Genomic DNA, 27,778 nt, shown 5'->3' with positions numbered 1-27,778 from the left:
TGCATCGTACGACTAACCACACATGTCTATCAAAATTCAAATGTAATGAACTGGCAGGCTTCAAAATCTCTTCTTCGAGCACGGTCAAACTGTCAGACGAAACAAGAACATGCCTAATCAGAAGATCATCAGCTAGAGCAGCTACCACCTCCAAACATGCAATATCAACAATGGCACCGGATAAACATGTTTTTTAAGCGGCAATTGTCAACAGTAGTGAAAGGCAATGGTGGAACAACCACACGAGCAAACAAGCAAACCAGGTTCACGTAAAACATATGTTTTCACACATTGCGACTTAAACTAAGACTATATATAAGAGTAAGGGAAGGAGATCTACTGCTTCATGACAAGTTGCACTATCAAACATGTTGCTCGCTCCTAGGTTGGATTAGAATGAGAAGTCAGCGAGGAACTGTGTGCAAGCTGCTGGAGTTTTATCTATTTTGGGCCTAGCCCAATAAGCAGTTTCAGAAATTCCTAATAAATCCTAGAGGCCACGCAGCCCATTCGTGCAACGCAAGAGGTGGAACTAAAGTTTAGTCCCACATTGCTAGTTTAGAGGGAGTTGGACCTCTTTATAAGGGAGGTTCTTTCCCCACTTGTATGAGCATGAGAACAAGAGGGACATCCACGCGCGCTCCTCCTCCGCCGCCCGGCGCGGGGTTGTGGGAATGAGCCGAGCCAAGCCACGCACTACGGGTATACGAAAGGTCACACGGAAGCTGCAGCCTTTCGGCTTCTGGCTGTTCGCTTCATCTCCGTCTCTTCGTTTCGTGAGGTGCACCAGAACCTCTTCCTCCTCTCGCCACAAGTTCCTGAGCTCTGCGCTGCTGCTACGATCTTCCCCATCCCGGCTTGCGGCGTGCACCGCAGGTAGGTCGGGATTTGAGTCCTGTACGGGAGAAGGGTGATAAGGTTTTTGGGGAGCGCTCCGCGCGACTACTGACTTCTTCATCACGGACTCCGATGACTTCTTCCCCGACGTCGACAACCTCCTCGACGACATGGCCGACGAGGACATCGACCCCAAGTCCAGTGCAACTGCTGCTGCTGTCCCGTATGTGTCCTTCTCCTTTCTGTTCGAGGTTCTGCCACAGTTCCTTGTTCTGTTGTTTGCTCTACATATGTTAGGTTCTGCTACATATATGAAACTTGTCCTACTGTCTACTCTAGATAAACTTGGCTACAGTTCATATATGCAGATGTTATTTACCTTCTCTCTGTCAGATCGCATGACTAGTTTTATCACTGTTATATTAGTCATGCTTTATCTAATATTTCTGTTAATAAAATCATTTGGTAAATTGCTCATATTTCCAACAATCCAAAAACCTTATTATAGGCAATTTACCCCGAGTGGTTTTGCTGCTTCCATGAAACCTCCTATATTTGAGGGTATCCACTATAAAAGGTGGCGCGTGAGAGCAGTCTTATGGTTTCAAACCATGAGTTGCTATCACGCCACTCTTGGCAAACCTAAAGGAGAGCTTGATGCTCAACAGGCACAAGCTTTTCAGAAAATGGATACTCTGTTTAAGGCTGCTCTCTTGAGTGTTCTTGGTGAGAACATAGTTGATGCTTATGCGTCAATTGATAATGGAAAAGATATGTGGGACGCACTCGAGGCCAAGTTTGGGGTCTCGGATGCTGGCACTGAGCTGTACATCATGGAGCAATTCTATGATTACAGGATGACTGAAGAGCGCTCCGTGGTTGAGCAAGCTCATGAGATACAGTCATTTGCTAGAGAACTTGAGAACTTCAATTGTATGCTTCCAGACAAGTTTGTTGCCGGAGGTATTATCACTAAGCTTCCTCCTTCATGGAGGAACTTTTCTACCTTACTGAAGCATAAGAGACAGGAGTTTTCCGTCCCGGATCTCATTGGTACTTTTGATGTGGAAGAAAAGGCGAGAGCAAAGGACACACGTGCTCGAGGTATTGAGGGAGGATCTAGTGCCAATCTGGTACAGAAGAAGAACTTTCAGCCCCACAAGTTCAAGAACAAGGGCAAGTTTGATGGTAAAGCAAAGTTTGATGGGAAGAATAAGGTTGTGCAACACATGAACTTCAAGAAGAAGAATGACTAGAAGAAAGGTGCTTGTCATGTGTGTGGAGATCCTGATCATTGGGCTCCTAGTTGCCCTAATCGCTATGACAAGCGTCATCCTGGGAAAGGCGGCAAGACCGCTAATGTTGTCATTGGAGACACTGACATGAAGGATGCTGGGTATGGTATATTTCCCACTATTCTTTCAGTATGTCATTCTCCTGATTGGTTGATTGACACGGGTGCTAATGTGCATGTATGCGGTGATATTTCCATATTTTCGTCTTATCAGACCGTAGGGACTTGAACCGTGCTGATGGGCAACGGTTCAAGTGCTTCTGTTCGTGGTGTTGGCACGGTCGATCTGAAGTTTACTTCGGGGAAGATCGTGCGGCTGAAGAGCGTGCATTATGTCCCCTCCGTCAATAAAAATCTTGTTAGCGGATCTCTTCTGTGTAGAGATGGCTACAAGCTTGTCTTTGAGTCGAATAAATTTGTAATATCCAAGTATGGAACCTTTGTTGGTAAAGGTTATGAGTCAGGAGGCCTGTTTCGTTTATCCTTATCAGACGTTTGCAATAAAGTTGTTAATCATATTTGCAACAATAGTGAATCAAATGTGTGGCATTCACGTCTTTGTCATGTTAACTTTGGTTGCATGTCGCGACTAACGAAGTTGAACTTAATCCCTAGTTTCACCACTGTCAAGGGATCTAAGTGTCAAGTGTGTGTGCAAGCTAAGCAACCTCGTAAGTCTCACATGTAATCCAGTCGTCACACTGCTCCGGGTGTTTGGAGCGCAGACTGTTCTTGTGTTCATCGACATACGGGGTCACCAAGGTAGAGTTCTGTAACTCTGTGTAGTGTGCTTCAGACCAAGAATATCCGTCCCTGCATATTATTGAGTTCCCCCTCCAAGCGTGCCTTTTCCAGTCAGTCTCCCCTCATACCGCGATTTAGGGAGACCTATCTTCTCAAGGCCAGGAATGAAGTCAACAGAAAACCCAATGACATCCTCTGTTTGATGGCCCATGGAGATGCTTCCTTCTGGCCTAGCGCTGTTACGGACATATTTCTTTAGGACTCCCATGAACCTCTCAAAGGGGAACATATTGTGTAGAAATACGGGCCCCAGAATGACAATCTCGTCGACTAGATGAACTAGGACGTGCGTCATGATATTGAAGAAGGATGGTGGGAACACCAGCTCGAAACTGACAATACATTGCGCCACATCACTCCTTAGCCTTGGTATGATTTCTGGATCGATCACCTTCTGAGAGATTGCATTGAGGAATGCACATAGCTTCACAATGGCTAATCGGACGTTTTCCGGTAGAAGCCCCCTCAATGCAACCGGAAGCAGTTGCGTCATAATCACGTGGCAGTCATGAGACTTTAGGTTCTGGAACTTTTTCTCTGGCATATTTATTATTCCCTTTATATTCGACGAGAAGCCAGTCGGGACCTTCATACTGAGCAGGCATTCAAAGAAGATTTCTTTCTCTTCTTTCGTAAGAGCGTAGCTGGCAGGACCTTCATACTGCTTCGGAGGCATGCCGTCTTTTTCGTGCAAACGTTGCAGGTCCTCCCGTGCCTCAGGTGTATCTTTTGTCTTCCCATACACGCCCAAGAAGCCTAGCAGGTTCACGCAAAGGTTCTTCGTCACGTGCATCACGTCGATTGAAGAGCGGACCTCTAGCTCTTTCCAGTAGGGTAGGTCCCAAAATATAGATTTCTTCTTCCACATGGGTGCGTGTCCCTCAACGTCATTCGGAACAGCTAGTCCGTCGGGACCCTTTTCAAAGATTACGTGTAAATCATTGACCATAGCAAGTACGTGATCACCGGTACGCATGGCGGGCTTCTTCCGGTGATCTGCCTCGCCTTTGAAATGCTTGCCTTTCTTTCGACATTGATGGTTGGTCGGAAGAAATCGACGATGGCCCAGGTACACATTCTTCCTGCTTTTGTCCAGGTATATACTTTCAGTGTCATCTAAACAGTGCGTGCATGCGTGGTATCCCTTGTTTGTCTGTCCTGAAAGGTTACTGAGAGCGGGCCAATTGTTGATGGTTACAAACAGCAACGCGTGCAGGTTATTCCTCCTGTTTGTGCTCATCCCACGTACGTACACCGTTTCCAGTCCACAGCTGTAAAAGTTCTTCAACTAATGGCCTTAGTTACACATCAATGTCGTTGCCGGGTTGCTTAGGGCCTTGGATGAGAACTGGCATCATAATGAACTTCCGCTTCATGCACATCCAAGGAGGAAGGTTATACATACATAGAGTCACGGGCCAGGTGCTGTGATTGCTGCTCTGCTCCCCGAAAGGATTAATGCCATCCGCGCTTAAACCAAACCATACGTTCCTTGGGTCAGCTGCAAACTCAGCCCAGTACTTTCTCTCGATTTTTCTCCACTGCGACCCGTCAGCGGGTGCTCTCAACTTCCCGTCTTTCTTACGGTCCTTACTGTGCCATCGCATCAACTTGGCATGCTCTTCGTTTCTGAACAGACGTTTCAACCGTGGTATTATAGGAGCATACCACATCACCTTCGCAGGAACCCTCTTCCTGGGGGGCTCGCCGTCAACATCACCAGGGTCATCTCGTCTGATCTTATACCGCAATGCACCGCATACCGGGCATGCGTTCAGATCCTTGTACGCACCGCGGTAGAGGATGCAGTCATTAGGGCATGCATGTATCTTCTGCACCTCCAATCCTAGAGGGCATACGACCTTCTTTGCTGCGTATGTACTGTCGGGCAATTCGTTATCCTTTGGAAGCTTCTTCTTCAATATTTTCAATAGCTTCTCAAATCCTTTGTCAGGCACAGCATTCTCTGCCTTCCACTGCAGCAATTCCAGTACGGTACCGAGCTTTGTGTTGCCATCTTCGCAATTGGGGTACAACCCTTTTTTGTGATCCTCTAACATGCGATCGAACTTCAACTTCTCCTTTTGACTTTCGCATTGCGTCCTTGCATCGACAATGACCCTGGCGGAGATCATCATCATCGGGCACTGGTTCCTCTTCATCTTCAGCAGCTTCCCCCCTTGCAGCATCATTGGGCACATCGTCTGGTTCCTCTTGATCTTCAGCAGCTTCCCCCGTTGCAGCATCACCGTATTCAGGGGGCACATAGTTGTCATCGTCCTCTTCTTCTTCGCCGTCTTCCATCATAACCCCCATTTCTCCATGCCTCGTCCAAACATTATAGTGTGGCATGAAACCCTTGTAAAGCAGGTGGGCATGAAGGATTTTCCGGTCAGAGTAAGATTTCGTATTCTCACATGTAGGGCATGGACAACACATAAAACCATTCTGCTTGTTTGCCTCAGCCACTTCGAGAAAATCATGCACGCCCTTAATGTACTCGGAGGTGTGTCTGTCACCGTACATCCATTGCCGGTTCATCTGCGTGCATTATATATAATTAAGTGTGTCAAAAACCATTACAGAACATCATGAATAGATAATTAAGTGACCAAATTAATAGAAGTTCATCATCACATTAGAACCAAAGTACATACATAGTTCTCATCTAACAACATATATATAGCTCTCCATAGCATCTAATTAATTAAACCATACATTGAAACTATGTAAAACATTTCAATGCGAAAACAAATGCGATCATAATCGCAACCAAGGTAACAATTGATCCAACGGCATAATGATACCAAGCCTCGGTATGAATGGCATATTTTCTAATCTTTCTAATCTTCAAGCGCATTGCATCCATCTTGATCTTGTGATCATCGACGACATCCGCAACATGCAACTCCAATATCATCTTCTCCTCCTCAATTTTTTTATTTTTTCCTTCAAGTAATTGTTTTGTTTTTCAACTAAATTTAACCTCTCGACAATAGGGTCGGTTAGAATTTCCGGTTCAACCACCTCCTAGATAAATAAAATCTATGTCACGCTGGTCGGTATATTTGTCATAAACAATAAATGAATCAAATAGTTATAAAAAAATAATATATACCACATCCGAATCATAGACAGGACGAGGGCCGACGGGGGCGGATACCAAAACCATCGCACTATGTAATAAGAAGGAATAAAATAGTAAGAAAATTAGACAAGTATCTATCTAAAGTAAGAATTTTTTCTTTCAAAAAGAAGATAAGAACAAGAGGCTCACCACGGTGTTGCCGGCGACGAGATCGGCGCGGGCGGTCGACGGCGGTGAAGACGGGAATGGGACGTGACGTGCCGCTAAATCTAGACAAATCTCGAGGAAAATGGAGCTTTGAGGTCGATCTTCGAGAGGACAAAGCTTAACTAGTGTGGCTCGGGCATTTCATCGAACACGTCATGTGCATAGGAGGTGAGCTAGAGCACCACAAAGCCCTCCCCTCGCCGGCCAGAGAAAAAACAGAGCACTGGAGTGCTCTGCTCGCGGGCGAGGGGTATATATAGGCACCTCATTGGTCCCGGTTCGTAGTATGAACCGGTACTAAATCCGGGCCTTCTGTCCCGGTTCATGCCAAGAACCGGGACAAATGGTTGTGGGCCAGGAGCGAGGACCATTAGTCCCGGTTCGTGGCTCGAACCGGGACAAATGGTTCCATACGAACCGGGACCAATGCCCACGAGGCCCCGGCCGGCCCCCTGGGTTCACGAACCGGGATGAATGCCCCCATGGGTCCCGGTTCGTGACTGAACCGGGGCTAATGTGAAAACTGCCCTGTGACCTATGCCCTGTTTTCTACTAGTGTTAGATGTGACATAGTTTATGTCACATCTAGATGTGTCCTAGACAGATCTTTTTTTATATTGTCGTGACAGGTGATGAATAGACCGAAAGTTTTCAAAAAAATATATGAAGATGGTGCTCATACCAAATTTAACCCACAAAACCTCACTTGGAGATCTACCCAAGCTATACGGCAGCGGCACTTCTAGTGCTTGCCATTGATGAGCTCGTCTAGTCGTTGCCATGGACGACCTGCTTTCTGCCTCTGGCCACCACGAGAACATGTGGCAGCGTGCTTCTACTTACTAGATAATAAATATTTCCGAAGGGTAATTATCACAGAATTATTGTTTTATTTTTTGTATCTCAACATGCAAATTAACACCAGATAAATATATTTTTTAAGCGGCAATTGTCACAGTAGTAAAAGGCATTGGTGGAACAAGCAGACGAGCAACTAAGCAAACCAGGTTCACGCAGAACATATGTTCTCAAACATTGCGACTTAAACTGAGACTATATAAGAGTAAGGGAAGGAGATGTAGTGCTTCATGACAAGTTGCACCATCAAACAGGCTGGTCGCTCCTAGATTGGATTAGAACGAGAAATCAGCGAGAAACTGCGTGCAAGCCTCCTTCAGCATGCTGCAACAATGCTGCTCCGCAAACGCCAGTGTGGCGGTCACGGATTCCATACTAATTTGCCCGCACAACGCCTCCTCGCAGACCTGCTTCATCTTCTCCAGCTTGTACCTATCTGCCGCCACGAGCAGCGGTTTGGCCATCGTCGCCAGCGTCTCTTGCGGCAGCGTGTCGGTGTGGATGAAGTGGAGCAGGGCCCTGAACACGTCGGCGTCAATTCCCTCGACCCGTATCTTTGTTGGCATCAATCAGCGCCGGTCCTGAGATTTTGGGGGCCCGGGGCGCAAGCAACATTCGGGGCCCCTTAAGATAAACATCATCATAATAATAATAATTAATTTAAGTGTATAGAAATTGTTACCAATAAATACTTAACTACATCCAAAATCTATATTCATATAATAACTTACACATATTATCTTTAAATTTCTTTTAACATTCTTTCATGCAAAGTCAATTATGATTGTGTCGATGTCAATCTCATCCTTCTTCTCCATGCATAATGTTGCCTAACCATTTAAGCTTTATTGGGTCATTGTTTATGCCAAATGGTTCTACAATAATTTCAACATTGAAAAGCTTATTTTAGCTAATGCAACAATCATAGGCACATCCGTCTCAAAAAAAAAAAAAATCACATGCACAGGAAACAGAATAAATCTTTAAACACCGTGAGTTTTATAAATCCTTTCTTCAAGAAGTGATTCATATGAACCAAACGAAACAAATATTTAATATGAAAGTCCTTCTCGGCTTCTATAATTTCTTCTTGGGCAACTACTTTTATCAAACTATTTCTTCCTCATAGCACGAATTTTTACTTGAAATTGTAGGGCATAGTAATATGATATACCTCATATTGATTAGATCATCAGCAGCCACTGGACCCTCGCAGGCGCTCGAGGCGACGTAGTCTGCTCACACTCAGCAGCGTCAATTTTTAGGGGCTAGGCCATGTTCGTGTTGCATCGTCGCTATCTACAGCGCCTTAGACCGGCCAGCCCTCTGTGATTTGGGATCTGGAGTTTGGAACGTGGGAACAGGAAAGTAGGGATGAACTCACGGCCCACGATCCTTGTTTTGCGTGAATGTCTCATGGTAATAGTAATAATAAGGAATATAAAGAGAACGGGGTGACGTGATTTACGTGCGTAAGATGATTTTTTCCCTCCCGATCGTAAACTGATTCACATGATTTACGTGCATATGTTGTAACCTGCCGTTCCTTCCTTCCTGGACTTTGGCTACTTTTTTTTTTCTCTATACGTGAATATATGACCTATGGGCTACGTAACCTTTATATGTACATCACCCCTGGGAGGGCCCCCTAGATTTGGGGGCCCGGGGCGGTCGCCCCCCCTGCCCCCGGCCCTGGCATCAATTCCTCCTAAGACTGGAGACCGGGCAGCAAGGGCAAGCACCGACCTATTCGCCAGGAAGGACACCCCGCCGACCTCTATCTCCAGGTTAGCCGTCTCTTTTGACTTCGAGAAGACCTCCGTGGGTTCTCGGTGCAGCTCGGACGGCGGCACCGCGGTACTCGTGGATGCCATCCCGTCACGGTACTCAGTGGTGCGCATGTCAAGGACGGTGACGTCTCAGACGATGGTTAGACATCCGTCCTTGAGGTGCTCCTCATCGTCCAGGTCTTCAACCTTCATGAATTCTCTCCAGCCCCACCTGTCGCCGCGTATCGAGAAGTTCTGAGCATCGCCTTCGGTCTCATCATCGATTTCTTCCGGTATTTGGGCCTCACCGTCGCTCCACGATGGTTTCCCGATGCGGTCAAGGATGCTCATGAAGAAATCCGCCGTAGCGTCGCCGGTGCGGTCATGGCTGGCGTGCACGAGGTAAAGGGCGATGAAGCCCTCATGTCCCTTCTCGCCGTTCGGATAGCACCTGATACGCCAGTCATGGCCACCGACTCGGAACGTGCCTGACTCGATCATGGTGCCGTTGCCGAGCATCTTCTGAATTCGCTTGAACTGCTCGATCCTGAACAGGTAGGAGCCCGTCACCGGTGTCACCACGAAGGTGCCGGCGGAGAGATGGTGTCGGCCGGCAGCGCGGAGGGATGACACGAGCGCTGACATTGACATTATCTCATCGGATCGATCCATCGTGGTGAAGATTTGTATCGTCCCTTTTTTCCCCTCTTTGTTTCTCTGATGAACTTACAATATCACGTCGATATGGGTGTGTGTGTATATATAGCACAGATCCAATGATTAGAGAACTGACTCAGAACTTGACGTGCGACACAAATTACAACATTACTCAGCCACTTACGGCCTTCCACATCGTTTTGAGCTTGTCAGCCATTGGATTTCGCTCACGTACGGCTGGATTGCACGATATTCCCATCGCTAGACTAGCAACTCGCATTAGGCTTCCCACAAAGTACTCGCATTAGACTAAGGCAAGATTTCCTTTTTATTTTGACAAAACTAAGGCACTCTCTCTTCCCGTGTGCACACGCTTTTCAAAATTTAACTTTAACCATAAATTTAACCAATAAAATGCGAGTTATGTGTCATAAAAATGATACCATTGCATTCGTATTCGAAAAAAGTTTTCAATGATATAATTTATTAGTAACTTGATTTATGTACTATTGGTCTAGTTAATGCTCAAACTCAAATCTCAAAAAGCGAGTGCGCACTACATTATAGAATGGATGGAGTATGTCCAACAAGGAAAATAATCAGATCAGATGTAATCTTGCAACCAAACAATTTGTTCGGTTCGAGAGATTATCCAACATAATATTAATTTGTTCAGGTTTCTGATCAAAGGGGGTGACTATATCCCATGCGCCTGAAATTTTATACGTTTCTTCTATTTTTGCGAGAAAAATTTCGATCTATTCATCATCTGCCATGGTAGTACAAGAAACAATAGAAATAATCACGATTGCACATCAGAGTCCGTAGAGTATCCAAGGGCAACTACAAGTACTGAAGCGAACCAAAGGCGCGCCGCCATCATCGCACTGCCCTAGAGCCAGCCGAAACTTGTTGTAGTAGACGGACAAGAAGTCATCGTGCTAAGGCTACATAGGACCAATGCACCAGAAACACAACCTCTTCCGATGAATAGACGTAGAGATCGAAAGGATCCAACCTGTAGAGACGCGAACGAAGATTGGATCCACAAAGATCCACCAAAGACCAACACAGATCGAATCTCACGATATCCACCGGAGGCACACCACCACACACCCTCCGGCGACGATAGACACACCTCGAGGACGAAGGCTCAACGAGGAAGGACCTTATTTCATTTTCAGGGAGTCACAACCACCTCGCCTTTCCGAGCATGACACAAATCATAATCAACCTAAAAGCACCTAAAAACAGAGTAGGAACCCTCCCGTCGGCAAGGGCCAAGGTCCATCGCGCTTTCACAACCCTAAGACCACCAGAAACGAGGCGGATCGGCGATGGCGCCGACAAGAAGGGAAGAAACCCTAGTTGTCTGGGAGTCGCGAGAGGAGCTATGAAGGGGTACACTCGATATTTTTATTTGTTTCTTCATAGGGCCGTCACCTTCCTTGAATAGGCGACTGAAAAACTAAAAAACTAAAAAATAAAGTTTTCTGCAGAAGAATGAATTACTGACAGTGTATTACCCATAAAGAAGGAAGAAGATAAACCAAAACTTTAAATAAATGATATAAACCTGCATACAATTTGCATGAAAATTGCACTTTTCTCAATGTACAAGAATAGTCATATAATACTGCAATCTCTATGCCCTGGTATAATTTGCATGCCTCGAAGGAACGAACGCACACAAACACGTCAAAAATGAATTGCATCTCATATTAATAATGCGCGCATAACGCACACATACATAAACAAACTCGACGCACATGGACAAGCAACATGCGAGTACAAGCCCGAGTACACGCACAAAGGACAATTCCTTTGACATGCGCACGTGCATAGAAAACAAACACGCATAAAATAATGGGAAAAAAAAGGTGTGACTGAACTGAAAAATATCCAGGCGCCGCCCGTGATATAGCAAAATCATGAATTAAATAGTAGTAGTTTATTGGTTCTTGTTAAGGGGGATAACAAAGCAGGTTTTTCTAGGAAACATCGTCACACTTTATTCAACTATAGGAGGTTTAAATTAATTGTCACAGAGTTGCATCGTACGACTAACCACACATGTCTATCAAAATTCAAATGTAATGAACTGGCAGGCTTCAAAATCTCTTCTTCGAGCACGGTCAAACTGTCAGACGAAACAAGAACATGCCTAATCAGAAGATCATCAGCTAGAGCAGCTACCACCTCCAAACATGCAATATCAACAATGGCACCGGATAAACATGTTTTTTAAGCGGCAATTGTCAACAGTAGTGAAAGGCAATGGTGGAACAACCACACGAGCAAACAAGCAAACCAGGTTCACGTAAAACATATGTTTTCACACATTGCGACTTAAACTAAGACTATATATAAGAGTAAGGGAAGGAGATCTACTGCTTCATGACAAGTTGCACTATCAAACATGTTGCTCGCTCCTAGGTTGGATTAGAATGAGAAGTCAGCGAGGAACTGTGTGCAAGCTGCTGGAGTTTTATCTATTTTGGGCCTAGCCCAATAAGCAGTTTCAGAAATTCCTAATAAATCCTAGAGGCCACGCAGCCCATTCGTGCAACGCAAGAGGTGGAACTAAAGTTTAGTCCCACATTGCTAGTTTAGAGGGAGTTGGACCTCTTTATAAGGGAGGTTCTTTCCCCACTTGTATGAGCATGAGAACAAGAGGGACATCCACGCGCGCTCCTCCTCCGCCGCCCGGCGCGGGGTTGTGGGAATGAGCCGAGCCAAGCCACGCACTACGGGTATACGAAAGGTCACACGGAAGCTGCAGCCTTTCGGCTTCTGGCTGTTCGCTTCATCTCCGTCTCTTCGTTTCGTGAGGTGCACCAGAACCTCTTCCTCCTCTCGCCACAAGTTCCTGAGCTCTGCGCTGCTGCTACGATCTTCCCCATCCCGGCTTGCGGCGTGCACCGCAGGTAGGTCGGGATTTGAGTCCTGTACGGGAGAAGGGTGATAAGGTTTTTGGGGAGCGCTCCGCGCGACTACTGACTTCTTCATCACGGACTCCGATGACTTCTTCCCCGACGTCGACAACCTCCTCGACGACATGGCCGACGAGGACATCGACCCCAAGTCCAGTGCAACTGCTGCTGCTGTCCCGTATGTGTCCTTCTCCTTTCTGTTCGAGGTTCTGCCACAGTTCCTTGTTCTGTTGTTTGCTCTACATATGTTAGGTTCTGCTACATATATGAAACTTGTCCTACTGTCTACTCTAGATAAACTTGGCTACAGTTCATATATGCAGATGTTATTTACCTTCTCTCTGTCAGATCGCATGACTAGTTTTATCACTGTTATATTAGTCATGCTTTATCTAATATTTCTGTTAATAAAATCATTTGGTAAATTGCTCATATTTCCAACAATCCAAAAACCTTATTATAGGCAATTTACCCCGAGTGGTTTTGCTGCTTCCATGAAACCTCCTATATTTGAGGGTATCCACTATAAAAGGTGGCGCGTGAGAGCAGTCTTATGGTTTCAAACCATGAGTTGCTATCACGCCACTCTTGGCAAACCTAAAGGAGAGCTTGATGCTCAACAGGCACAAGCTTTTCAGAAAATGGATACTCTGTTTAAGGCTGCTCTCTTGAGTGTTCTTGGTGAGAACATAGTTGATGCTTATGCGTCAATTGATAATGGAAAAGATATGTGGGACGCACTCGAGGCCAAGTTTGGGGTCTCGGATGCTGGCACTGAGCTGTACATCATGGAGCAATTCTATGATTACAGGATGACTGAAGAGCGCTCCGTGGTTGAGCAAGCTCATGAGATACAGTCATTTGCTAGAGAACTTGAGAACTTCAATTGTATGCTTCCAGACAAGTTTGTTGCCGGAGGTATTATCACTAAGCTTCCTCCTTCATGGAGGAACTTTTCTACCTTACTGAAGCATAAGAGACAGGAGTTTTCCGTCCCGGATCTCATTGGTACTTTTGATGTGGAAGAAAAGGCGAGAGCAAAGGACACACGTGCTCGAGGTATTGAGGGAGGATCTAGTGCCAATCTGGTACAGAAGAAGAACTTTCAGCCCCACAAGTTCAAGAACAAGGGCAAGTTTGATGGTAAAGCAAAGTTTGATGGGAAGAATAAGGTTGTGCAACACATGAACTTCAAGAAGAAGAATGACTAGAAGAAAGGTGCTTGTCATGTGTGTGGAGATCCTGATCATTGGGCTCCTAGTTGCCCTAATCGCTATGACAAGCGTCATCCTGGGAAAGGCGGCAAGACCGCTAATGTTGTCATTGGAGACACTGACATGAAGGATGCTGGGTATGGTATATTTCCCACTATTCTTTCAGTATGTCATTCTCCTGATTGGTTGATTGACACGGGTGCTAATGTGCATGTATGCGGTGATATTTCCATATTTTCGTCTTATCAGACCGTAGGGACTTGAACCGTGCTGATGGGCAACGGTTCAAGTGCTTCTGTTCGTGGTGTTGGCACGGTCGATCTGAAGTTTACTTCGGGGAAGATCGTGCGGCTGAAGAGCGTGCATTATGTCCCCTCCGTCAATAAAAATCTTGTTAGCGGATCTCTTCTGTGTAGAGATGGCTACAAGCTTGTCTTTGAGTCGAATAAATTTGTAATATCCAAGTATGGAACCTTTGTTGGTAAAGGTTATGAGTCAGGAGGCCTGTTTCGTTTATCCTTATCAGACGTTTGCAATAAAGTTGTTAATCATATTTGCAACAATAGTGAATCAAATGTGTGGCATTCACGTCTTTGTCATGTTAACTTTGGTTGCATGTCGCGACTAACGAAGTTGAACTTAATCCCTAGTTTCACCACTGTCAAGGGATCTAAGTGTCAAGTGTGTGTGCAAGCTAAGCAACCTCGTAAGTCTCACACGACTGCGGAAACGAGAAATCTTGCACCACTAGAGCTCATACATTCAGATCTATGTGAAATGAATGGTGTTTTGACAAAAGGTGGAAAGAAATATTTCATGACGTTAATTGATGACTCCACTAGATACTGCCGTGTGTATCTTCTGAAATCTAAGGATGAGGCTTTGAACTTTTTCAAGATCTATAAAGTTGAAGTGGAAAACCAACTTGATCGAAAAATCAAGAGGCTTAGGTCCGACCGTGGTGGAGAGTGTTTTTCCAATGAATTTGATGCTTTTTGTGCGGAACATGGTATAATCCATGAGAGGACGCCTCCCTATTCACCTCAGTCAAATGGGGTGGCCGAAAGAAAGAACCGTACTCTAAGTGATTTGGTTAACGCCATGTTAGACACATCGGGTCTCTCCAAGACATGGTGGGGGGAGGCGATATTGACGGCATGTCATGTCCTAAACCGAGTTCCCACAAAAAACAAAGAGATAACTCCATTCGAGGAATGGGAGAAGAAAAGGTTAAAACTCTCTTATCTACGAACATGGGGTTGTTTGGCGAAAGTCAATGTTCCAATTCCAAAGAAGCGAAAGCTTGGACCAAAGACTGTGGATTGTGTTTTCCTGGGATATGCTTTTCATAGCATTGGCTATAGATTCTTGGTTGTTAAATCTGAGGTACCTAACATGCATGTCGGTACGATCATGGAGTCGAATGATGCGACTTTCTTTGAAGATATCTTTCCCATGAAGGATATGGCTACCTCATCTAATCAGGAGATGCCTAGCTCATCGAATCAGGAACCAGTTACAATTACCGAACCTACCATTTCGATGGAACACTTTGAAAGTCCTGTGGAGGAGAACAATGAAGTTCCTATTAGGAGCAAGAGACAAGAGGACTGCAAAGTCCTTTGGTGATGATTTTCTTGTGTATCTCATAGATGATACTCCCAGTTCTATTTCAGATGCCTATGCATATGAAGATGCTGACTACTGGAAGGAAGCGGTTCGTAGCGAGATGGATTCCATCTTGGCGAATGAAACTTGGGAGATAACTGATCGTCCTTATGGGTACAAACCTATAGGATGCAAATGGGTATTCAAGAAGAAGCTTAGGCCTGATGGTACTATTGAAAAGTACAAGGCTCGGCTCATGGCTAAGGGTTATACCCAAAAGAAAGGTGAAGACTTCTTTGATACTTACTCACCTGTGGCTCGACTGACCACTATTCGAGTTCTACTTTCACTAGCTGCCTCGCATGGTCTTCTCGTTCATCAAATAGATGTTAAGACTGTTTTCCTAAATGGAGAGTTGGACGAGGAAATTTATATGGAACAACCAGATGGGTTTGTACTAGATGGTCAGGAAAGAAAAGTGTGCAAGTTGCTGAAGTCTTTGTATGGACTCAAGCAAGCACCCAAACAGTGGCATGAGAAGTTTGAAAGAACTTTAACAGCTGCAAGCTTTGTTGTAAACGAAGCTGACAAATGTGTGTACTATTGCCATGGTGGGGGCGAGGGAGTTATCCTTCGCTTGTATGTTGACGACATACTGATTTTCGAAACAAATCTGAATGTTATTAAGGAGGTCAAGGATTTTCTATCTCACTATTTTGAGATGAAAGATTTAGGAGTGGCTGATGTCATTCTGAACATCAAGTTGTTGAGAGACGATGATGGTGGGATCACATTGCTTCAATCTCACTATGTGGAAAAGATTTGAGTCGCTTTGGCTACAGTGACTGCAAGCCCTCTCCAACACCATATGATGCTAGTGTGTTGCTTCGAAAGAATCGAAGAATTGCTAGAGACCAATTGAAGTATTCTCAGATTATTGGCTCGCTTATGTACTTAGCCAGTGCTACAAGACCTGACATCTCTTTTGCTGTTAGCAAACTGAGTCGGTTTGTCTCAAAACCAGGAGATGTGCATTGGAAAGCTCTAAAGAGAGTTTTGCGTTATTTGAAAGGCACTGCGAATTATGGAATTCAATACACCGGGCACCCAAAGGTGCTTGAAGGGTATAGTGACTCAAACTGGATCTCAGATACTGATGAGATAAAGGCCACGAGCGGTTATGTATTCACTCATGGAGGTGGCGCTGTTTCTTGGAAGTATTGCAAGCAGACCATCTTAACGAGGTCAACAATGAAAGCAGAACTCACAGCACTAGATACAGCTATGGTCGAAGCAGACTGGCTTTGCCGACTCTTGAATGACTTGCCGGTTGTTGAGAAACCTGTACCGGGTATCCTTATGAGCTGCGACAATCAAACTGTGATCACGAAAGTGAGCAGCTCAAAGGATAACATGAAGTCATCAAGACACGTTCAGAGAAGGTTAAAGTCTGTCAGGAAAATGAGAAACCCCGGAGTTATTGCATTGGATTATATCCAAACGTCTAAAAATCTGGCAGATCCTTTTACAAAGGATCTATCATGCAATGTGATAGATAATGCATCGAGGGAGATGGGTATGAGACCCACAATATGAGTTGTTCACAGTGGTAACCTATTCTTTGTGATCGGAGATCCCGTGAATTATATGTGGAAGACAAGCTGTTGATCAACTGAGAGGAGAGTATCCTTACTATTAACAATACCACTCCATGAAGATGCAATACTCTCCTAATCTGCATGGCAAGTTGATGTATATCTTAATGTGTTCTAAGTGGCTCATTGAAGCAAAGATGTCGTCCTGCAGAACATCTTTTGAAGAACGCACCTATATGAGTCTGATTGTTAAACGTCGCAATCTATGAGAGTAGGGTTCTCTCTAATAAACTCATGAAAGGTCTCGGAGTATGACACATAAGCTCCACCCGCGGGGAAGACCCACGGTAGCCACGTATCGGTCAAGGCTTTATGTAAAGCTAGATTCGCAGAAAACTTGCATTTCAAGGCCCAGTCCACTGTTCAAGTTGCTTACTAGTGTAGCATAGAGTTCTAGGTGGAAGTTCAACTTAACAGTCTCCACTTCAGTACCGGTATATAAAACAGTGTTTTGGAACCAAAGGCAAATTTTGCGTGCCTCTGGGATCTGGTGGGGGATTGCTGGAGTTTTATCTATTTTGGGCCTAGCCCAATAAGCAGTTTCAGAAATTCCTAATAAATCCTAAAGGCCCACGCAGCCCATTCGTGCAAGGCAAGAGGTGGAACTAAAGTTTAGTCCCACATTGCTAGTTTAGAGGGAGTTGGACCTCTTTATAAGGAAGGTTCTTTCCCCACTTGTATGAGCATGAGAACAAGAGGGACATCCACGCGCGCTCCTCCTCCGCCGCCCGCCGCAACACAACGTGACGCGCCGCGCCGCGGGAATGAGCCGAGCCGATGTCTAAATTTTTGCCACGCACTACGGGTATACGAAAGGTCACACGGAAGCTGAAAAGATTTTTGCGAAAGTGGAGTTCGAATGCGAACGGTGCAGCCTTTCGGCTGCTGTCTCTTCATTTCGCCTATCGTCGCTGCCCTCTCGCCTCCTTCTCTTGCGCCTATAAAAGGGAGGTCGCTCCTCTCAGTGAGGTGCACCAGAACCTCTTCCTCTTCTCGCCACAAGTTCCTGAGCTCTGCGCTGCTGCTACGATCTTCCCCATCCCGGCTTGCGGCGTGCACCGTAGGCCTCCGAAACCGCACCTCTTTGAGTCCTGTACGGGAGAAGGGTGATAAGGTTTTTGGGAAGCGCTCCGCGCGACTACTGACTTCTTCATCACGGACTCCGACGACTAGTTTCCCGACGACGATTTCTTCCCCGACGTCGACAACCTCCTTGACGACATGGCCGACGAGGACATCGACCCCAAGTCCAGTGCAACTGCTGCTGCTGTCCCATATGTGTCCTTGTCCTTTCTGTTCGAGGTTCTGCCACAGTTCCTTGTTCTGTTGTTTGCTCTACATATGTTAGGTTCTGCTACATATATGAAACTTGTCCTACTGTCTACTCTAGATAAACTTGGCTACAGTTCATATATGCAGATATTATTTGATCGCATGACTAGTTTTATCATTGTTATATTAGTCATGCTTTATCTAATATTTCTGTTAATAAAATCATTTGGTAAATTGCTCATATTTTCAACACAAGCCTCCTTCAACACGCTGCAACAATGCTGCTCCGCGAACGCCAGTGTGGCGGTCACGGATTCCATACTAATTTGCCCGCACAACACCTCCTCACAGACCAGCTTCATCTTCTCCAGCTTGTACCTGTCCGCCGCCACGAGCAGCGGCTTCGCCATCTTGGCCAACGTCTCTTGCTGCTCCATCTCTTGCGGCAGCGTGTTCGTGTAGATGAAGTGGAGCAGGGCCTTGAACACGTCGGCATCAATTCCCTCGACGTGTATCTTTGTTGGCATCAATTCCTCCTTGAAGACAGGAGACCGGGCAGCGAGCATCGACCTGTTCGCCGGGATGGTCCCCCTGCCAACCTCTATCTCCATGTAAGGGTCAGACCCCTCTTTGGACTCTGAGGGGACCTCCGTGGGTTCTCGGTGCAGCTTGGATGGTGGCACCATTGTAGTCGTAGATGCCATCCCGTCACGGTACTTGATGGTGTGCATGTCAAGGACGGTGACGTCACAGACGATTATCAGACATCCGTCCTTGAGGTGCTCCTTGTCGTCCAGGTCTTCAACTTTCATGAAATCACTCCAGCCCCACCTGGTACGTTTGCCGATCGAGAAGGTTTGAGCATCACCTTCGCTCTCATCATCGATTTCTTCCAACAATTGGGCATTACCCTCGGTCCACGATGGCTTCCCAGTGTGGTCAAGGATGCTCATGCGGAAATCCGCTGTGGCGTCACCGGTGCGCTCAAGGCTGGCGTGCTCGAGGTATAGGCCGATGAAGCCCTCGTATCCCTCTTCGCCGTTCGGGTAGCACCTGACACGCCAGTCGTGGCCACCAACTCGAAACGTTTCTGATTCGATCTTGGCGCCGTTTCCAAGCATCTTCTGGATTTGCTTGAACTGCTCGATCCTATACAGGTAGAAGCCCGTCACCGGCCTCACGACGAAGGTGCCGGCGGAGAGGTGGTGTCGGCCGGCAGCGCGGAGGGATGACACGAGCGCCGACATCGACATGATCTCATCGGATCGATCCATCGAGGAGACTTCGTATCGTGCCTTTTTTTTCCCTCTTTGTTTTTCTGATGAGCTTGATTCTCCGGGTCTTACCGTATCACGTCTATATGGGTGTATATATATAGCACAAATCCAATGACCAGAGAACCGACTCGAACTTGACGTGTCATCAAATACCTTTTTTTTCAGGGAAGTGTCATCAAAATCTATTGGTAAGGCAAAGTCTTACACGGACAGGAACACGTGGTACATTATATCAAGTTATCAACTCAAACTCAGGTTATGATTCTCAAAAAAAGAAAGAAAAAAAAACAACTCAAACACAGGTTAGCATACACAACGTCCTCCTGAGCACTGCGCCGTCCTCCTCTCCCTCGTCGAGCCCTTCCACTGTCCGAGCCCAGTGGCGATGCCGAAGTCCTGGTTCTCCGCGTCGACAGGCGGCACTGGTGGAAGTTTGTCGTTAGGCGGATCGTGGCGTCGCCGCCCTCGCTCACCTGGGCCATCCACATCCAGCGACGAGGAGGACCAATCACAGCAGTGGCCATGTCTACTCTCGGAGGTGGCTCTAACGGACGGAGAATTCGTCCGTCAGATGGAGATCATGATGGAGCGCTCGCTCCGTCAGATGGGTCCAGCACCACTGTCGCCGGCGCACGTGAAGGAGGAGCCAGCGTCAACTAGATAGTAGCCCACGAAGGATAGAGATGGTGTTGACAAAGGTAGCCCACGGAGGATAGATACCGTCAACTAGATAGTAGTCCATGTTGTACTCATGTCATTGACAATATATGTGACACCCCAAAATTTTGACCTTGTTTTGTTAATTAAAATTTTGCCAGAAAATAAAACTTTTCCATCTGGCTAGATTTACCCTTTTGATATTATGGGTTTTTACCTCAAGTGAAAAACTTTCCAAAAGGATTATTGGACTTGAATACTCTCTCTATAAAACAATTCTTTATCAGTGGATTTAATTGCAAAACTTGCTTTTCTCTAAGCTTTATTCCTTTAAAATGATTTTTAATAAATTTGAAGCCTGTTTTGCACTGCAACCACTTGACAAATGCTTTTAAAATTTCCACCAAAATTTGGGGATGTTATGTGATGTTTCCACATCACTTTTATGCAAAGATATCTTTTGGTTATTGGAGATTTTGAGCTCTTCAGCAACTTTTCAAATCTGGTCCAGTAGGCATTTTTGCACTACAACCTATTTAAATATTTCTTTAAAAAATCTTCCAAGTGTTTGGAGATGTCAGTAGATGCATATAATTCAACTTTATACCAAAACCCAGTGTTGTTCTTTGAAAAGTTTGAGTGAATCAACCTCTTTTTCATTCTGGTCCAGTTTGGTGATTTGCACTGCAACTCTATTTTATTTTACTCTAGAGCCCTTGAGCTTTTTCCAGCTTGTAGCCCTCCCTACAAAACCCTTAAGTCCAGGAGATTGGACCCATTGGAGGATTTTAAGTGCATGCAATGAAACCTTTTTCTTTCTGTCCAAAACTGAAGTTTTGCAAAACTTGCACTGGCAAGTTTCTGGTTTTGCCCAAATGATCTTGCCATCATCACCTACAACTAGAGAGACCCTGATCTGGAGATTTTGGCCACTCCAAGAGTTGCCTAAGTGCACTTGGCATTCTGTCGAACACTTGGTGTGCACAGTCAGTTTTGGGCATGTTTCCTAGTTGCACTATGATCTTGTTCCACTGACCCAGCAACCTTGTCCACTAAACTCCTAGCTATCTCTATCCTAGTCCTGTTAATTGCCAGCCTCACCCTCGCACTCTAGGCCGCCCCGACATTTCGTCGAACACGGCCCGTGCGTGCTCTGGGCGCGCCCAGAGCGCTCGTTTTGCACGCGCGCGCACCGAGCCGCCGCGCCGCACTGCCGCCCTCGACGCGTCCCGTCCCTGGCCCCAGCTCGTCTGCAGAGCCACGCCATGCACTCGCCCACTCACCGAAAACCTCCAAGCCGCGCTGGCGCCCTACAGCGCCGCCGTCAGGGCTCCCTTGGCGGCACGCCGGCGTCGGCAGCGGGCTCTGCCGTGGACGGCGCCGCCCAAACCACCCCAGCGCGCCAGCTGCCCCTGTGAACAGCTCGAGCTTATCCCGAAGCCCGTCGGCACGCGCTCGTCGCCGCCACGTCGCCCTGCAGCTACAGCACCGCGGTCGCCGGCGTTCTTATCCTCGGCCGCCACGGGATCGACCTAGAGCACCTATAAAAGGAGGCCCCGAGCCCCTCCGAGCACTCAGGCAACCCCAGGCCACCTCCATAGTACTCCCGCAGCCAGCAATCGACGGGGAAGAGCTTTCTTGCTCGCCTCCGGCCAGTTCGGCCGCCGCCAAGCTCCGGTGCAATACGCCGCAGCCAGACCCTTCCCCGCCCATCCAACGCCACCAAGAGTCTCCCCTTAACCTTGCGGAGCTGCCTAGCGCCTCAGCCTCGACCTAGGACCACCATAGCCCGAAGCTCACTTTGCTCCCGAACCGCCGTCCGCCGCGGAGCTCGCCGCCGGTGACTTTCTCCGTCCCCCACCTGCCTAGCGCCCACCGGGAGGACCGCCCCGGTCTGGCGGATCCATCCCTGCCCTCGGGGCCCCGTGGGGAGCTGCCGTTCGGCGCCGGCGATCGCCGGAAACCCGCCACCGTTCGGGCAGAGAGAGAGGAGGGAGAGGAAGACCAGTCAAACCTGACCAGTGGGCCCCTTGGACCCACTGTCAGTGACCCGCGCGCCCGCCCTCTCTGGTTAAGTGATAGCGCAAAATCCCGAGTACGTGTCCCCTGCTTCGAAAGCGTATTTTCCCTCGAAGCGTTTTCCTTTTTCTGGTTTTATTAAAAACAGAGATTTGACCAAACTTTGACTGGCTATATCTTTTAAAATAAAACTCCAAATGAGTTGATTCTTTTTCCTACCACTCTCAAATTTTATCTAGTTTATTTTAAGATTTATTTCAAAAATATTTGAGACAACTTTTTGTACTGTATTTGAAATATTTGTTATTTGAATATTTTTCAAAAATAGGAAATGGAGAAGGAAGAATGCTTTCAAAAAGTGCACCCTTTGCATACTCTTGAAGGCAAGCATTCTGAACTCTGGCATAATATTTTTGTGTGGTGTTATGATACGGTTGCAACACCACTTTGACTTGGAGCATGCGCTATTTCTATGTATCGGTCAGTCACGCGCGTGAGTGCATATTGGAGATGTTTTGTTGTTAGTAATGGATATGCTGGTGTTAGTGATCATATTCGTGAGCTTCTCATGCATACCGGAAGGAAGTCGGGAGAGTCGTGGTCTTGGGTAGACACGAACTTGTCCCTAGTTCCTCGTCGGGACGAGTGTGTCCGGTATGGCATGATGAGTTTTGATGAGCGGTGATTCTGTCTGTCATGGAAATATATTGGTTATGCTAATCTTTCGGAGTATACTTGGACCCCTGAGTCGGTCGTGGGTCGAGTCTTGTTTAGTAACTTCCACTTCTTGTTTTTGTACTACCACTTGTCCTTGCCACAGGTAGGGTACGGTTCAGTAAGTTGTCAACCCCTTACCAAAGCACACACCGTACAGAGAGGCCATGGTGGAAGATACCGGAGGCCTCCGGTAGGCATGCCACCTGGTCCGGGGGCATGGGTGTTTCCGGTTGGGACCGAGAGGGGGGCACCCCTTAGAGCGCGCGTATATAAATTTGATCCCATGCTACGTCGAGGTTGTAGCCTCCCCACTTAGAGTTTGGCTTGACAGGTGTTGTGGATGATTCCAGACACTGGTAAGTTAAGCTGGTGTGTGCAGGTCAGGCGTGTTTTCAATTAAAAGTCCGTAGGCGGAATTAGTCCCGATGGACTAAATAAATCCGTTACTCGTGGGTAGAAAGTACACCCTCTACAGAGGACATATGTTTTTGGATAGCCTTGTTCATGGGTAAGGACTTCAGTCTGAGCTGGGTCTAGTGACGGTATTCGGATGGAGATACGGCTAACTGGATCATATTAACGGTATTCGGATGGAGATACGGCTGAACTAGAATCTAGTGACGGTCTTCGGATGGAGAAACGGCTAGACTAGATATTGTTTATGACCTGTGACATATGAGGATTATGTTTTTTATTATTATGGACTAACCATTTGCATTATTTGAATTTATTGAGTATCCCTGGGACGGTTCTACCTCCTGGATATTCACTGTGATTATTCTTATATAAGCCCTTTATGTGGTGTCGCTCAGACGCCCGACTGCGGCATTGTTTGTTATTTACTTGCCTTTATAAGCCCTTTATGTGGTGTCGCTCAGACGCCCGACTGCGGCATGTTTGTTATTTATTTATCCTTTATAAGCCCTTTATGTGGTGTCGCTCAGACGCCCGACTGCGGCATTGTTTGTTATTTATTTATTTATCCTTTATAAGCCCTTTATGTGGTGTCGCTCAGACGCCCGACTGCGGCATTGTTAATGTATTTGCAACCTTTCGAGGAGTCATTTCAGACACTCAACCAGCACATTCTATTTCTACTCCCGTATTGCATGTTCATATTTTCCTGCATGCGTGCATCACAAAGTTTCGTTTAATTCGTGACAGACGTTATGATCATAAATATTTCAGAGCATGATTGCCTCTTATTATATTATACCCGTGTTCTAAATGTTTGCGAGTACATTCAAACGTACTCACTGGCTTGTCCCTGGCTATTGTCTTGGCCAGATTTCTTGCATGGACAGAGGGTTACGACGTCAGCCCCGGAACCCTTGTAAAGGTGATAGCAGCCTCGCGAAGATAGGAGTTATCCTGGCCAGCTGTTCTTGTGGGAAATGGAGTCCCATAGACGCAGATGTACCACAAACCGCTTCCGCCATCAACCACTAGAAACCAAGTGTTGTACTCATAGGCCACAATGGTCTTGTACTACATATTTTATACTTGCTTGGAATTGTTGTATCAAGTTGGTGCCTCATCAGCTAACAGTAATCCTGGGGCTGGTGAGCACAAAGGCCGTTTTCTGGGAAATTAATGTCCCGAAAATCCGGTCGTGACAGACTTGGTATCAGAGTCAGGCTGACCATTGGCTAATCCTATCTTAGCCAGGTCAATAAACCTAGGTTAACCAAACCACCAGACCTTAACCCAATCCAGGCCAAGCTTCTCGCGTAAGATAGCCCCACAGTGACCCGACGCCTTTCGGCGGACGGTGCCCAACCTATCAGCCTAGCCCGTCGATCACGCGCCAGTGACCGACACCCAACCCGTCTCATTCGCAAGCGTGCGAAGGAAGACTCCGTCCCCTTTTCCTATAAAAAGGGCACGCTAGCCTCAACCCAACACAGCACAGCCCCTTTACCAAATCAAGCCACGATGCCTGGCCCCATTGTTCACAATGAGACCACAGCAACCAACCTTGGAGGTTTTGTGACCGTGCTCGCAAACCTCACCCGCCGTGCCTATGCATTAGAAGAGCCCCCTGAGTACGTTGTGTACCAAGGACCTATGTACGGTGAGAGCCGTCAGTACTGGGCCACTGTGCACATCTACGGTAGGGGTCTGTCGCCAGAACGCCCCTACAGGTTCACTGGAAGGACAACTTCCTTTGAGCCACAAGCCATCCAACTGGCAGCCCGAGAAGCTATAGTTCAACTCCGGCACTTGTCGCCCAGAGTTAACTGTCGCTCGTTCTACTACTACCCCTGTCGTGATGGGTATGGTAGGCCGCCCCAGGTTGCCAACGGAGATCACGAGACAGATCCTGCACTATTGCATCTGGTGCGCTATGTAAGCGCACTAGAGCAACTGTTCGATCAGGTCACCCTTGATCTGATCGCAGCTCGTGGAGAACTGGTTCGCCGAGCCCCGGCGCGAGGAGAAGTGGAGCCCGACGCCGACAACCCAGTCGTGCTGTTCGGACACCCGATCGATCCCTTGAGGTCTGCCCCAGCCATCAACCAGAGTGCTTTGGTGTCCCCAGAAGCGCTTCGTCGCCTTTTGGGAACCCGTTCCAACGGGATTGTGGCCAGCAACCCCCGCGATGGTCATCACCACTTCCCCGACCCTGCAGCCCCTCAACCTCGACCAGCAAATCCTGACGGTGAAAACCGTGGAGAAACCTCGGCGTCCACAAGGCCCGCCCACTTAGACATTAACGAAGTAGACTAAGTCGCTCGAGTTGTATCGAGCCTTAGTTTCCTACGCTTTGTAATGGTGTGACCTTGTATCGCCTTTAGTGCTGTCTGCTTGTGCGTCCCTATTTTTGGAGTAGTAGCTAGGCATATGTACGTTGGCGTACAGTTGCATTTTAAAAAAAAATTTCAGGCGCAGCTACCAAGACCAACCCCGACGGCACCCACAGTAATGCGTCACATTTATGTGATGTGTATATCTGTGGCTTTGACCCAAGAACAGGATCGACAACCAGTTACCCTTCACCCCGGTAGATAACCCAGCCCCAATCCTATATAAAGGCCACCTCGTGACCTTGCCGAGTACCCCTCACCTTGTGCGCAGCACTTACAGCCATTTCTTTGCCATGCCGACCCCCAGTATTTATCTGAGGACCCCAGACGCAACCCCGGGTAGTTTTGTTAAATTATTGTGGGACTTTACCTGCAGTACCATGAGTGCCACCCATCCACCCCAGTACGAGTTGCTCAAATCGAGGATCACCCCATCCACCTCGAAATATTGGGCAGTGGTGCACATCCCTCCCGCATAGCCAAACCAAGACCCAACGGAAGTCTCCTTCGTGGGGAAATCCATGCCGACTCCGCATATGGCCATAGAAGCTGCTGCGTACGAGGCGCTCGCTCGTCTTCGATTCGCGGTACCCTATGCCAGCGAACGAGGATATTATTATTTTCCGAGTCGTGCAGCACCCGGAGAAGTTGCATCTTTTCCCGGTGGACGAATTGAGAGAGATCCAGTACTGGCTAACCTTGCCCAGTACGTCATCGCTCAGGAGCGTTTGACTCAGCGGGTAATGCGTTATCTCCAGAGCCTCGCTGATTTAAATCCTCGGATCGCTATTGGCAGACCACTAAGGCCTGACCAGGAGAGGCACATTCATCGACTGGTCAGCCCGCTTCCCCCGATAGAAGAGGAGTGTGCCCCAGTACCAGAGGCGTTTTCTCAGGACCCTGTCTTTTTGCCGTTTTCTTTGTAAACGTCACCGCTGTATTTATTATTCCAGTATTTATTTATGTGTTGTAACTTGCGCGTGGTATCCAAAAATTTGTGCGATGGATCCTATTTTTGGTTTCAATTATGTGAGCGGTTTACAGCTGTTGATTTTGTTTTAACTAATTTTCGCTCGCCATAAATTTGGTAATGAGATTTCTTTCCCCGAGTTGCTGCAGCGTATATATCTTCACGGCATAGATTTTTTTTATTCGCGCAGCACCGTAACAGCAGTCTCGCAACTACAACCACTCGACCTCGTGCGCCAATTACAAATCCTCGTACGCATTTTGCGCCTAGCTGACCACACCCGAGGACACCACAGTCTCAGTAAGAGAGATTTGTGAGTAATCGTTCGGGCACGAGTTGCCCCAGCACACCGACAGCAGTTAGCACTCGACGCCGCACCTAATCCTCGTGATCGTCGCCACCGCAAGGAGCTAACACTCGAGCGGCAGCATCACGACGATCATCCAGGATCATCGCGCACAAGAGCACGGATAACCCTAGCAGCACCACCAAACCTCCACACACCAGGACCACGTACCAGTCTGGCATCGCCTCCGCCATTAGAGCCTCGTCTCGAGCTCCTGCTAACAGCAATGGAGGAGAAGGAAGGAGAAGTAGAAGCGAGGCCAGGTGTGAGGAAGAAGAGAGGAGCACCGCGATCATTTTATAGCTCGAGATCGGTGTACGGTGGGCGAGGTCCACCAGCGCCACTCGTCGCTCGATCGCCGGTGTTCGGAGCCGAGTCCGCGAGCAGTGCCGACAGTGCACTGGCCCGCGAGGTGAGTGCACGCTGCACCGGCAGCTAGCACGCCGCGCACTACCGCGGTACGGCCTAGATGCCCTACGCGCTAGGCGTCGCCGGTGGAGGAAGCGCGGGAGAGCACGCGAGAGAGAAGAGAGAGCCAGAGGTGGAAGAAGAGGCCGACAGTGGGCCCTGGGTCCACCTGTCAGCCAGAGAGAGCACGGTGCTCTCGGGTGCGACCAGCGTATTTCAGTAATTTAGAATTTATTCTGAATTACTGTAACCTCGTAGAAATATCTCGTTTCCCCCCGACCTTGGATTTTTCCACGCTACACCAGTGTACCACACTGCGGTTTTACACCACTTATTGCCCTCTCACTGTAACCACAAATTTAATGCACAGTAAAATGTTTT

At 47.3% G+C, this 27,778-nt stretch overlaps 1 protein-coding gene and 1 pseudogene across 1 annotated transcript; both read right to left on the bottom strand.

Annotated features, from left to right (window-relative positions):
- Positions 1 to 29: 29 nt before the first annotated feature.
- Positions 30 to 9,502, bottom strand: LOC109775665 (BTB/POZ and MATH domain-containing protein 3-like; annotated as a pseudogene).
- Positions 9,503 to 17,575: 8,073 nt separating this feature from the next.
- LOC109775664 (BTB/POZ and MATH domain-containing protein 3-like) lies at positions 17,576 to 19,757 on the bottom strand. The gene is made up of 2 exons (XM_073506659.1): positions 18,538 to 19,757; positions 17,576 to 18,259 (listed from the first exon to the last, which is right to left on the bottom strand). Exons 1-2 carry the CDS (start codon positions 19,468 to 19,470, stop codon positions 17,576 to 17,578), a joined length of 1,617 nt encoding a protein of 538 aa, XP_073362760.1. The 5' UTR covers positions 19,471 to 19,757.
- Positions 19,758 to 27,778: the final 8,021 nt, after the last annotated feature.

Source organism: Aegilops tauschii, chromosome 1 (assembly GCF_002575655.3).
Source record: "Aegilops tauschii subsp. strangulata cultivar AL8/78 chromosome 1, Aet v6.0, whole genome shotgun sequence".
Lineage (NCBI taxonomy): Eukaryota > Viridiplantae > Streptophyta > Magnoliopsida > Poales > Poaceae > Aegilops > Aegilops tauschii.
This window is presented reverse-complemented; position numbering and strand designations above follow the sequence as displayed.

Bases quoted from the DNA above. Each gene is read 5' to 3' on its own strand.
- LOC109775664 (XM_073506659.1), bottom strand. From the start codon at position 19,470: ATGGATCGATCCGATGAGATCATGTCGATGTCGGCGCTCGTGTCATCC. The intron at 18,260-18,537 runs GTGTTGTGCGGG...TAACATATGTAG, and splicing joins TGAAGCTGGTCTGTGAGGAG to AGCAAACAACAGAACAAGGA.